The 13,423-nt window shown below is 40.7% G+C and overlaps 1 protein-coding gene across 1 annotated transcript in view; it reads left to right on the top strand.

The window, feature by feature from the left end:
- Positions 1 to 12,811, top strand: part of myg1 (myg1 exonuclease) — a 39,945-nt gene extending 27,134 nt beyond the window's left edge. Inside the window, exons 6-7 of the mRNA XM_034688017.1 lie at positions 898 to 1,079; positions 12,289 to 12,811. Coding sequence (XP_034543908.1) covers positions 898 to 1,079; positions 12,289 to 12,478 — 372 coding nt within the window. The 3' untranslated portion in view covers positions 12,479 to 12,811. The remainder of the gene's footprint in view (positions 1 to 897; positions 1,080 to 12,288) is intronic.
- Positions 12,812 to 13,423: the final 612 nt, after the last annotated feature.

Here is a 13,423-nt window from a genome sequence, read left to right as displayed (position 1 = left end):
GTAAATTTGTGTATGTATATATACAAATATATATATATATATATATATATATATATATATATATATATATATATATATATATATATATATATACATATATATACAGATATATATATCTGTGCGGTGTCCTTGAGTGCCAAGAAAGGCGCTTTTAAATAAAATGTATTATTATTATTATTATAACAACATCATGATGCAGAATTGTAAGACGTAAAAATGTAATATTTTTAAGTCTGTCTATGAAGAAAAGAAAACAACATTTAAATATTTGTTTGTTGAAGGGAGATGGGATCGCCCATTTCTGATACATTCCAAGGAGTCAGGAAATCTGATTGGCTTTTGCAACTCAGCGTCGAGCAGATATGTTGCTAAAGACTTTTTGCTAGCTGAAGATTATGCAGGTATATGTTTGTAGAGATAGTTACATTGTTGTCAGATTACTGATGGGTGTCAGGATGTCATTATGCCGAAGTATGTTCTGCCTGCTTTTGCTCTCCATGCTGACTGTTTGTCCTGCATACACCAAAGCCTGCTAATACATGATTGGTCAATTTTACTCGGACTGCAAACCAACCAGAAGCCTTCCTATGCTGACAATAAAGATTCCCAAGTACAGATTGTACATTTTATGTATATTCTGTAAATCCGATTAGCTTTACTTTGAATGTTTTCTACCATATTTCGCCTTAGTCAGATCATAAACCTTGAAACTGCCTATGATCATAGGAATCTTAATTATTGAACTTAAAGATCAGACAGTTCTATTCTTCTGTTTCTCTTCATTCAACAGAAAACTGCAAATGTTTCCCCTCTTTTAGAGCTCGTACGCCTCCACAAGTCGTGTCTAACCTTTATCTTGCCCATTAGTGACACACGCTCTTCCATTCCTGTTTCCAGGTGGATCCCAGTGGGGAAGTGGTGTTGTTCTCCCAGGGTGGCTGTCCCTGGAAGGAGCATCTTTTCTCCCTGGAGAAGGAGCTCCAGGTGGAGACACCAATCAAGTTTGTCCTTTACTCTGACCAGAACGGACAGTGGAGGATCCAGTGTGTCCCTGCAGGACTCAACACCTTCCAGAACAGGTACTGCCACAAAGTCTACTTTGAGTTTGGCCTTATTTAAGGTCATTCAAAAGGCTTCATCTTGTTCAGTTTGCAATCTCATAGACATTCAGAGCACCTTGCATGACTTACTTTTACAGGAATCAAACACGCAGAACTCGCAGAGATGTTTTGACACTGACTCACACTCAGGAAAAACCCCCAGATTATTATTTTTAGACATGGGAGGAAAACACATTGACAGACACAGATCTCCCAGACGTGCTGAATTGAGTTAAGCTCCGGTGACAGAGAACAAACCGTGGTGTATGAATTAACTTTCATGCTCATCGGACCATTTGACAAGTACTCAGGGAGGGCTGATGTGTCATCCAGAGAGAGACTAGCTGGATTGACGACTTGTTCGGAGCATGTGGATGATCATTTAGTTAAGGTGGCTGTTTTGTCTCAAACTGCTCTCCGAGGAATTGAAGGGATGTAAACAGTCCCAACGCTTGGACGGAGACACCTGAGCTCTTTTAACCACGCTCTTACTTCTCACTGTTGTTCCTTTTACATTCTTCATGTGAACACTCTCCACTCTGAGTACAGGAAACAGGCAGGGATAAAGTTAAAGCTGGTTTTGCCATTTTCAGCTAATTACCATGTGCCAGTTATTAAGCTACTTCTTCATATTTTGATCAATAAAAAACATTAATGACTTCAAAAGAAATGTGAAATTCATGCTTCATTGAATATCAGAGTCTTTATAATTGGTTATTCAGCATTTTCTACCCATAACCCTCTGATTATATCGATATGAGTTTGGCTGCTTAGGACTTACACGTGTTAAATTGAGTGTTTACAGTCACATTTAATCTCTTATAATGGGCCTGTGTTTAAAAATAATGATCTCAAATGAAATATCAAGGCACCGCCTAACCCTTTTTCTTTATACATTTTCTCACATCTGAAAACCTGAATCATATGAAATCCCCAAGCGGCAACCTCCGGTCTCAAACTATGAAGCCCATGCAGAAGTGTTATAAACTGCAGTTCATCAAGAATCCGCTTGAGGCTGGCTGCAGAAACACCAGAAACCACCTAGACACCAATTCAAAAAAGACGATCTTTGCAGCATTAATAAACATGTTTACAGCCTGGTTCAAAAAACGGCTTGGCTACAGTAGCTAATTTCTCTATCGGCACACACTGTACGGGGTTTTTTTTTCTAACGCGACGGTTCAGAAGATATTAAGATTATGAGTTTTTGCCCAAATAAGGACATGACTGACTTGACTCCCGGGCGGGAACACAGCTGTTGGCTAGGAGGCTCAAACCCCGCCTCTTTACGTTACACTCCGCCTGGTTGAGTTCCGCATTTCCAATATGGCTGCTGCCATCAATTGGCTTCAAAACAGCACTCAGGAACAGATGGGTGACGTCACGGATGCTATGTCCATATTTTATACAGTCTATGGAAATCCCTCATTCGTTATTTTGTATCATCGCAGACTAAGACAGAACCCCCCATTCTTTATCACACCAAAGTTGATCACTAGAATACTTTACAGGAGGGAGGCCAGATATTGGTGGCACCGTAGAACCAACCACTGAAAAAAATGTACAGTGTGTGCTGATGGAGGGATTAGCTACATAGAGCCAAGCCGTTTTTTGAACCAGGCTGTAAACATGTATATTAATGCTGCAAAGATCGTCTTTTTGAATTGGTGTCTATGTGGTTTCCGGTGTTTCTGCAGCCAGCCTCAAGAGGATTCTCGATGAATTGCAATTTATAACACTTCCGCATGGGCTTCATACTTTGAGACTGGAGGTTGCCGCTTGGTCCACTCGCAAAAAAGCCATTAATGCTGCTTAGGAGCGGACTGAATCTGATAAAGCGATTTTATTCATGCAAAGTAAAGCATCACTTTTTGTTAGCATATCTTTTAAAGTTGTGCTCATTGAGCTCTGGACCAAGTGGGTTAAATACTTGAAATTTTGTGGACCCTGTGATGCTGTCTTATCTCAGCTAACCTCATTAATTTTTGTCATACTTTCTCTGTCTTGTCTCTCCCAGACATGTTTTTAATTACCCTTGTGAACACACTTTTCCCCTCCTAAATTGTTTTAAGTTCTAATAATAGAAAAAAAAAAACTGCAGAAGAATGCGCTTCGTTTTTTGTCTCATTACTCGGTCCAAAACCAAAAATATCTAAAAAAGAAAACACAACCTACTACCGAAACCACACAAACATGCACTCTTTTTTCCTCACTGTAAGAAACCATCAATCTATATCTGCTCTGTGTGAGTGTGCCACAGCAGCAGGCATATGAATATGAACAGACTTGTGTTAGGCACAAACATTACCTGCTTTGATTTAGCATTTTAGCATGCTGAAAATATTGAAAAAAACTAGCGAAAGTCAGCTAATAATAGAGTTTACTGCTCAGCCTGGTGGATGAGTGTGTCATTAGTTGTGAAATTATTTGGTATAGGACAGAACTAAAACTTGATCTAATGAAAAGTGAAGAGATTAGTAGACTAAATTCAATCAATCCAGAGGAGAACATGAATGTGGTAACCACGTTTCATGTTTCGTTAAGCTGAGGATCTTAAAGCAACCTTAGATCATCAGAAATGTCATTATCATGGTAAAGTAATGGCTGTTCCAAAGTCTGAAGGAAAAATCCCCCTTGAATCCATGACTCTACAAACGTTAATGGCAAAAAAACAAACAGTATTTGTTGAGATGTTTCAGTTTGGATGGTGGGCATGATTATAGTCTGGACAGCTGTTGCTCATTCACTCATTCAGACACTATTTGTTGACTTCTTAACTATAAAGTAGAGTAAAGCTCTGTAATCACGGCTCTGTCAAGTGAATCAGACGACCGACTTTAAGATACTTCAACTGTTGATAGTGACAGATTGACTTCACTCATGTGACTTCACTCAAAGTTCCCAAAAGTCTCAGTAAATGGAGTTTCATTGCTCAGATTTGATGACAAACTTTGTCTTAGTTGGTTTTAGAGCCATATGTGTGTCAATATTATGTGTGGACTGTTTTACTTGTTGATGCACTTGTGTACACACTAGGTGGCGTGTGTGTCAAGCCAGGTGTAAAAAGCATATAGCGAAGAAGACCCAATTAGTGGCAGGTGAGCTGCCTACTGGGTAGCATACAGCTTTTGGTCGTCTTCGCCGTCTTCGTTCTCTGTCATCGTCTACAATAGCTTTATGCCTTTATTCCGCAAGTTCACGGTAGATGTAAGTGTGGATTGATCAGCTTAGCCTTAATTATATGTCGATGTAAAATAAACCTTATTGATGTCAATGCACAAAGATTGGACTTCATTCATTCACCCTGAACAAGGAGGACGCGTCAACTGAGTCCTGGTAAAGCAGCCCCTCAGTGGCTTATAGGGTTTGTTTCGTTTGGCGAAAGCAAGCCACTACAGTTGGCATTTTCATAAAAAAGTTTTCTGTTAGGATACGCTAATTTATTCTTCCTTCTCCTGTTTTTTTATCCTTTTTAAGGTTCTTATACTTTTTGCGGCATTTGCACTGTGAATCAATTTGAATTGTCTTTCCTTTCCTTACCTCGTGCACATTCCCTGCCGCTGTTGTTTTGAAGCCTCTCTGCATCTTGTTGCAGTAATGAGGTCCCTCAAACCCAGAAGCCTGGCTCTTACACCTAAGTTGCCTCATCCTTACTCATTAAATCATCCTGGTCTTCTTGTCTTCTTGGCACAGTAAATAAAGACAAAGGTGCTCTTTGTGTCTCGTTGTGAATTTGCAGGATGATTAACACCTTTAAAGTGTATGTTGGTTACCTCAGGAGGGAGGACTGTTTACCTGAGGAGCCATTGCTCTGCAGCTCACACTACGTCTCTAATAACGTCATCAGCATCCCCACTGGAGTTCTTTGGTTGGTGCTTGACTGCTTCCCAGCATGCAGCACAAATGGTCGATGTATGGCTAAATCTCCTGCATGTTCCATGGAGATGGTTTTCTTCCTTAATGATTGGTTATTTTACTTCCTCTCATCGTTAAAATACTTTCTCTGCTCGACATTTTACTCAATACTGACTGGACTTCAGTGATTGGCTGGCATTCTTCTGTGTGCTATTAATATTGATCACATTTTTTCAATATGGTAGCAGTGAGTCTTCTTTATGTTCACTCAAGTCTAGGTAATCAGGTGTAATTAGTGCTTTTCTGAGCTGCAGAGATCAACAGCATCGCTCACGGGTTGGATCCAATGGGCGGTTCCATTTTGGATCCAGTTCAATACTTGAAAATATCTGGATTCACAAAGCTTATGAAGCTCTCATCAACCTTTTTTTTTACCATCCTTTATATCCTTTATAAGCAAAGAGTAATGTTACAGGTGTCTCTCTGTAACTGACAAAGATTACAGACAACAGCAGCCCCTAAAGTGATCTCATCATTTCTTCTCATGGTTTATCGTCTACCTTTACCTCTTATTCTTTTGTTCTTCAGGTATTTTTAGAACATCTCTCTCACCTATGCTGTTCCTTTGAGTTTGACACCTTTTTTAGACCTTGTGTGAGACATCACAACCACAGAAGATGGTCTTTAAATCCACATGACCACCCTGTCTTTAAGCGTCATCAAAACCTCTGACTGAATGTGCCGTCATGCTGCGACCCTTGCACTTGACTCACCCATTAGTGTTTCTTTTTTGTGTCAATCTCTCTCTCTCTCTCTCTCTCTCTCTCTCTCTCTCTCTCTCTCTCTCTCTCTCTCTCTCTCTCTCTCTCTCTCTCTCTCTCTCCCTGTCCTATAATCACCCTCTTCTGTTTCAGCACCTTCTTCCCTACTTGTCTTGCCCTCTTCCCATTAATCCTATTTCTCCCGCCTTATCTTTCCTCAGTCCATCTCACCTTTCACACCCGCACCCCTCCCTCCCTTCCCTCCCTTCCCTCCCTCTCCTCATCCCTCTGTTAGATTTTTTTTCCCCACTCTGCTGCAGAATCTCATCAGGCGGCAGCACTTTCAACTAAAAAAGGCCGGCACTTGTTTGGTGTGGCGGCGCACTTCAAAGATTGGATGTAAGGCAAACATGGCGGTTGGTGTGGAGCTCCATGAGAACAATGTGGTGTGAGAAAACACAGCTCCAGATGGCTCTTTCTCTTGGTGGCCTGCTCTCTCCCACTGGGCATGTGCAGACTCTGCGAAAGGGGTGTTGTTGTCACCTGTGTCCCCGCTACTGCACCTGGGGAGGGGGAGGGAGAAGGGGGAGGAGGAGGTCTATTTTTATCTGCAACACACTGCTAAGGAAAAATGTGAGCAGGCAAGAAGAAGAGAGGAGTGGAAACTGTCCTTCCTCTGGGATGAACTGTAGGATGATACTGCAGGTGCAATATGTGCTGAGCCCAAACATGTTTCTCTGTTTCTACAAATACACAATGGCTGCTGTCACAGGTAGCTGCTGGGCCTCCAGGTTCGGCTACAACTAATGATTATTAGTTGATAGTTACATCATCACTATTACATTTGTAGGTGTTTTATCATTTGGCCAAATAAATGTCAGGAATTGGAAGATCCCAATGAGACGACACCTTCCATGGTCCGACAAACAGTCCGAAAAAATCCCAATATCTCCATCATGAGTGACAAAAACAGCTGGTTTTCTCCAAAATTAATACAAATGTCATTTTAAAAAGATAAAGGTGGTTCTCTAATTATTAAAACAGTTGTTAGTTATTTCTTATCAATGAACCTGTTTGTAAAATTTGAAGATTTAAAGGTAGATTCAAATGTTTATAAAATATCCATCATAACTCAAACATAAACAGTTTCTAATTTTCATTCTTCCTCTCTACTGTAAATGCCATAATCATACCCATTACACCAACCAGTCCAGGATCGCTAAACATTTAAGGAATGATGTATAGTGAGCGGGTGGTAATCCTGACAGGTTGGAGGGGGTCTTGCTCACGCTGTCTGGATTCTAATTTGCATAACAACCCCCTCACTTTAAATTATCCTGCCTATTACCTGGCTACCAACTAAAGACATAAACCAATTGAGACTAAATATTGATTAAATAAGACTTTAGACATTTTTAGACATTATTTGTAGATTAAGAAATATTTCTTAAAGAGTAAAAAAAAAAAAAAAATCAATCCCTCTGATTCCAAGGCTGGTATCACATCCCAGGGCAGGATTCCTATCAGCATACTTGTGGGACAAATCAACATTTCCATTGACGGTAATAGTAGACAAAGTCAATGTGACTTCTGTTCTGCAGGAATATTTATGCTGACATTTCTGTCCTCATACAGCTCTTCTTCTTCTCTGAGCTTTGCAGACACACCAAAATGAGACCAATGTTACAACTTTTAACACAGTTGCTCTTGTCACTCATGGTTAAAGTTACTTTGTAGCAATCAGCAACTTAGAGATACTCTCAGCAGCTCTGCTGTTGTTGCCTGGAGTGCAGGACTTCACTTCCCTCTATCAGAGATGGTCTGGGATCAGCAGCTCCTCAGGCTGCTCTCACATCTGTGCCCGATAACTGTCATTATTTCCTGACTCTCAAGGCCAGCCTGGGACAAAACTAAATGTTTTGCTAGGGATGCAGAGGAAGTGAAAATTCTTGGCTGATACAGAAAACTAAAAATGAGGAAACCAAGGCCGAAAACCAAAACACCGTAAGAAATTATTATGCCAATTATTAGTGGGGAGAATGCCATGCATTTTCTGTTTGTGTTGCACAGGCATTTTCTAGGCCATTTTTAGCAGACACTGGAAGCTAGTTTGTATAGCAGTTTGAACACACTGGCTTAAAGGGGCTCAAAGTTAAAATAATGTAACAACTGTCCCCGGTCTGCCCTACCATTGTATTTATGGCTATGACTGTGTGCTAACCTCACTAAAATCAAGGATCTCATTGAACATATCAGACAATGAGGGTGCATGACCCTCATCTGGTTCAGAGAGACGAATCCTTTTACCTGCACTCTGTTCTCCTTCTCCTGCGCTGTGCACTTCTCCGTCTCCAAGCGGGTTCTCCGCATCCATCGCGGCCTGGATCATTTCTTGTGCACGCTGCTTTATTCCCACATCCAAGTAATGATCTTTATAACGCAGATCAAGTACAGTCAAGATGAAGTGCAGAGGATCCGAATAGATCTCAGTGAAACGTGTGCTGACAGACTCTAAGAGTGTACTTTTCATTGTTTTCACTCCGTGGTCCGACTCAACCTCTTTTCTTAGAAGATGCTTCAGTGCTGCAATTAAAGGAATAATGGATGCAGACATGTTGGCCCTTATCCAGACAAGTGCTTACTGGCTGCGGTTTTTGCTTGCGTCATCACAACATTTTGTTTTGGCCGTGTTGTTTCGGTGATAAAAGTATTTTCGTTGCATCCCTAATTTTTGCCGCAGTGTCATCAGGCAGAGTTGAAATGTGCCGGACTCATTTTCCTGGGATTGATTGGATAAGATGTGTGTGATCAGGATCAGGTTGTCCATGGCAACACTTTGTTCTGTTGTGAATCAATTACTCTTGTTATGAGTTTTGACCAATCAGAATCAAGTATTGCACGTAACTGTGTAATTAATAAGAAGCATAACTATCACTCCTTCCCTTCCAGTATCCAATTTATGTGAGCACAAACACATATTATAACCAACACATATCATTTTCCCCTGAGAATATTTTAATAGGTTTTCCAGATGATTATACAATACAACCCTTAAGTGAACAAAAGGTGCTTCAAATCAAATTTTATATCATATACGTATGAGTTAATAATTTTTTTGTGCTTTATTTTCTGAACTTCTGTATTTAATCTGTACAGACAGCCACTTGTTTAAAAATCAAATACATTAACTGTCCTATGTTGTTGTCTGTTGGTCTATCCACTGTATAACTTTTGGATTTTGAGTCACATTTTTCTCATGTTATCCCGTTACTGGAGAAAAAAAGTGTGGATAAAAGGCCCGTTTGGAGGAGTGGAAAATTACACTTGAAGTGAGGAAGTGATGAATCCAAAATGACTCCGTGTAATTTCCCTCTTAAAGGAGCCAAATTGTGTGTGTTTGTGTGTTTCTTTTCCCCTTTCTTGGCGGTGCAGTGATATTTGGCCAGATTACGAGTTTGGGCGAAGTTGAAAGGACGGATCTGTGAGAAGAGTGAAAAATCTCTGTGGTGACCATGAATTATGAGTCAGCAAACTCAAGAAGGATGAAACACATCTGCAAACATACATATAATGTAATAGCTTCTGTTTCTTCGTATTGGAGGGAAAAATACTTAAAAGCTCCCAACAGACAATCCCCCTAAACACATGGAACTGATATTTGGTGCTTAAATGACCTTCTATCAGCAGTAAATCTCATCCTGATTAATATTTTTTTCTAATGAAGCCCTAATTCCCAGAGTCGGGTCTTGTCATGGTTTATTAAAGGTCTCGTGGAGTTAATTTGCTAATTGTGAGCTTATTTTTAGAGCGGCCATCTTGAGAATTGGAGCTTCCTGGCCTGTCATAACAACAGTCATCCCCCTCCTACTCTCTCCCTCATTACCAGCCCTGTTGACCTTTCCTCTCAAAGCTCGTTTCCCAGCCATACCGTGGAGCCATCGATCGGTTGATTCATTTAACAGGGATTAGGGGTTTGCCCTGCTTTCCTCCCCAGGTTCTCTTGTGGCAGTCTTAACAAGGATAAGATCTTGCAGACTAGAGATAATGACAGAGAGAAGACTCGGGAGGATAAAAAAAAGTCCACGTTTCAGTGCACATGTCCCGCCATTTGATGTGAGGTTCACTTTGTGCACTCGTGACACGCCTCACTTTCAGATAACTGGAGTTTTAGAGGCTGTTTAACAGGATGATGTTATTAAATATTCAAAGGAAAGCAGTGGGAATAAACCCTTTAAGACGGGAAACAAGAGAAAATACTTAATTTATGTCCAACAGCCGTGTCACTTTATGTCTGACCGGCTGGCTGTGGCTCCATAATTCATCAAGCATGTGGGGAAGAGGAGCCTGAGGTGGGCTTGGCTTGATATCTGAAGCTTTTAGCAGATTCAAGCCGTTCCGAAGGTGTATAAAAAGGCAGCAGAGTGGCGAGAAGTGAGCGATGAACTGATGAATCAGAGTCAAATCAGATCAGACTGAAGCATCTCTAAAAATATCGATACTTTTCAGAAGAAGTGCAGTCTGAAATAATGGAGATAATGACCCCATCAAGGCAAGAAAGACACACATGTGCACTGTCTTAAGATCCACACACACACACACACGCACGCACGCACGCACGCACGCACGCACGCACGCACGCACGCATACACACACACGCTCAAGACAGCTGGTAATGTATTCTAAATGACGTGCCAGGCTGTAGACAGAGGTGTATCATGAATGCAGCAGGTGGTAAATGAGCTGCTCTACATTTTTATGAATTTTCAGAGTCAATCTGACACGACTGTCGAGGTCAGCTCATAAAACCCTCACAGAGCCAATCTTTGTCCCACTTTGTAAGATTGCCTGTTGACTCCTTTTCCCAACGTTTGGCAGTCCCAACTGCTGTGCCAATGTGTGATTTTCCACATTACTTGAGAAGAAGAAAGCGGGCTGTTATTGGTCTGTTTGCAGGGGCTGATTATGGTGGAGGTGGACGTGTGTGAGGGCTCCTGCAGATTACCTTGGAGGGGCAGGAGCTAAGTGCAGGTCCCTCAGGTCAAAAAATCTGAAGAGACGGGTGTAATTCAGGTCTTTGTGGAGGGCCGTGAGGGAAGAAACGAAGGAAATCATTATTTTCTTCAAAATCAAAAGTCTTCACAGAGACATTTTTCTCTTTAGCCACAAACGCTGCATCCAACACTTGTTTTCATAACGTATTTTTAATAGTTTATTTTCTAAATGTCTTGATTCTGTAAAAATATCTTCAATGCTTTGGACAGTTTTGTAAAGCCTGAAGGGGACATGTGTATTTTTCCAATGGTGTAGTTACAGCCCTTTAACTCAAATAAGATAAGATAAGATATTCCTTTATTGGTCCCACAACGGGGAAAATTAAAGTGTTACAGCAGCAAAGTAGATGGTGCAAAACAGTATAAAGTAAACAAGATCATATAAAATAGTAATTATTAAAAAAGTTATTAGCAATTAAAATGAAAGAAATAGAAATAAGCATATCTTATGACGTATATACACAACTAAATAAGTAAATTTACAAATATTAACAAAACCAGTGACACAGTGAAAAATGTGCACAGACTTGTAGCATAGTATAAAACAATGTACAGAACAGAACTGAGAAGATGAGTAGAAAAAAACAAATAAATGATCCAGATTTTCAGCGTTATTAAAGAGTCTAGAAATTAACTCTGAAGATTAAAAAAAAAACAAGTTAATTTGCTTATACACACACATAAATACAAAAATCGTAAACAAATGATCACAAAAAAGCAAATGGTTTCATATATATATATATATATATATATATATATATATATATATATATATATATATATATTATTGGTTATATAGTCTGACCACTGCAGGAAGAAGAGACCGGCGATATCTCTCTGTGAGACACCGCGAGTGAAAAAGTCTGTCACTGAACAAGCTACTTAGTGTTGTTATGGTCCCCTGGAGAGGGTGTGACGTGTTGTCCATCAGAGAAGATGGCTTTGCTATCATCCTCCTGTAAGCCACCACCTCCACAGGTTCCAGTGGGCAGCCCAGGACATAGCTGAAAATGTAAATATGTAATAAAATATGTAGCTGTAAATATGCCACACCTGCGTTTTGTTCTGCTGTGGAGAAGTGATATTAGTTTTTCTCTATTTGAGTCCCAAATAGGTCTTAAAAAGTCTCATATTTGTTTTTTAAAAAGTGTGAACCAACCCTGAAAATCTAAAACTCCATGACATTCAATTTTCTGTAATTTGAGTTGAAGAAAAGAAGTAGATCTTCAAATTTGAGAGGTAGATATTTGAGTCCTGATCATAAGTGAGTCAGACCATTGATGAACGTTTGTTTTCTTGCTAATTGTTTTTCTTCAATCATCCATTTGTTGCTGCTTTATTTTTCTGTCATTGTTATTCCGCCGACACACTTTACCAACCATAGAACTGCTTTCATAGTTTGCTGCTTTTCTCGTTGCACAGACATTCAGAGCAGCTCGTGTTTTGGAGCATTGTGTCAGCAGGAAGTGACCAGCTGACCACATAGTGTCCATCTGTAACCCTTCTGTCTTCCTGTTCCAGGCTGTCCCTGCTTGAGGAGTGGCGTGGCGTTCGTGATGAGGCGCTCTCCGAGCTCAGCGGGATTAAGGGCTGCATCTTCGTCCACGCCTCAGGGTTTATTGGCGGGAACAAGACGCAGGAAGGAGCCCTGGAGATGGCCCGGAGGACCCTGCAGGCCGCCGCCCAGTCCCCCGCTAATGGGAGCAGCTGAAGAGACAGAGAGGAAGATTGGACAGCCAACGGCACATTCTGTTTCCGGGAGTCAGTGTTTAGAGAGGGGAGGAGAACGGGGATTATTGTGTTAGTTTTCTAGCTTGCAGCTTGTTGATCTCAGCCAAGGGCTAGTGTTGTTTTGTTCTGCTCTGTCAGATTTTGGATGCTAATGGCAGCCAAATAACCTTGGACTAGTTCCCTAAATACCCATATCCCAACAATGGCTCTCTCTGAACCGCAATGTTGACTCTTGTTATTCTTCTTCCCTCTGTCTGTTCATGTAAACACAGCTCTGTTTTGTTCTTTTGCAATAAAAGATTTAGTGTAATTAGTTTGCTATCTTTTACTCAAGAATACAAAAAACAAAGCACATAAAGAAAATATAAAAACTGTTATTTTCTTGTTTCTCCCACCGGCAGTAGCTCAGTCCATAGGGGCTTGAGTCCCAGCATGGAAGAAGTTTGGCAAGTGGACTGGTGGCTGGAGAGGTGCTGGTTCACTTGCCTGGGCACTGCCGAGGTTCCCTTGAGCAAGGCACCAAACCTCCAACTGCTCGGGGTGCGCTGGTTGATGGCAGCATCCTCACTCTAGCATCTCTCCCTAAGTGCATGTCCACTGCATGTTTGTGCATAAAATTGTATGTACATACACCAAACTGTGCGTGAAGCATGATCAAAAAATAACACGAGTGGAAAAATTGAATTTCCCCCCTGGGAATTAATAAAGTACGTTTCTTTCTTCTCTCATAAACAAACAGTCAACAACCTCATCAGTCTACTTTCTGAGCATTAATATGACAGTCTGCCCATCAGACTCAGTGATTAGAGCTGTATCCTTAACAAAGGTCTGTTCTTCTTAACTAGGTCTGATATTGAGGAAAAGCAGACTTTTGCTATGAAATGTTGGCATGTGATATCCAATCAGAATCAAGTACTGAACACAA

Source organism: Notolabrus celidotus, chromosome 1, assembly GCF_009762535.1.
Source record: "Notolabrus celidotus isolate fNotCel1 chromosome 1, fNotCel1.pri, whole genome shotgun sequence".
Lineage (NCBI taxonomy): Eukaryota > Metazoa > Chordata > Actinopteri > Labriformes > Labridae > Notolabrus > Notolabrus celidotus.
Note: the sequence above shows the minus strand (reverse complement) of the source record. Positions and strands in the feature narration are given on the sequence as shown.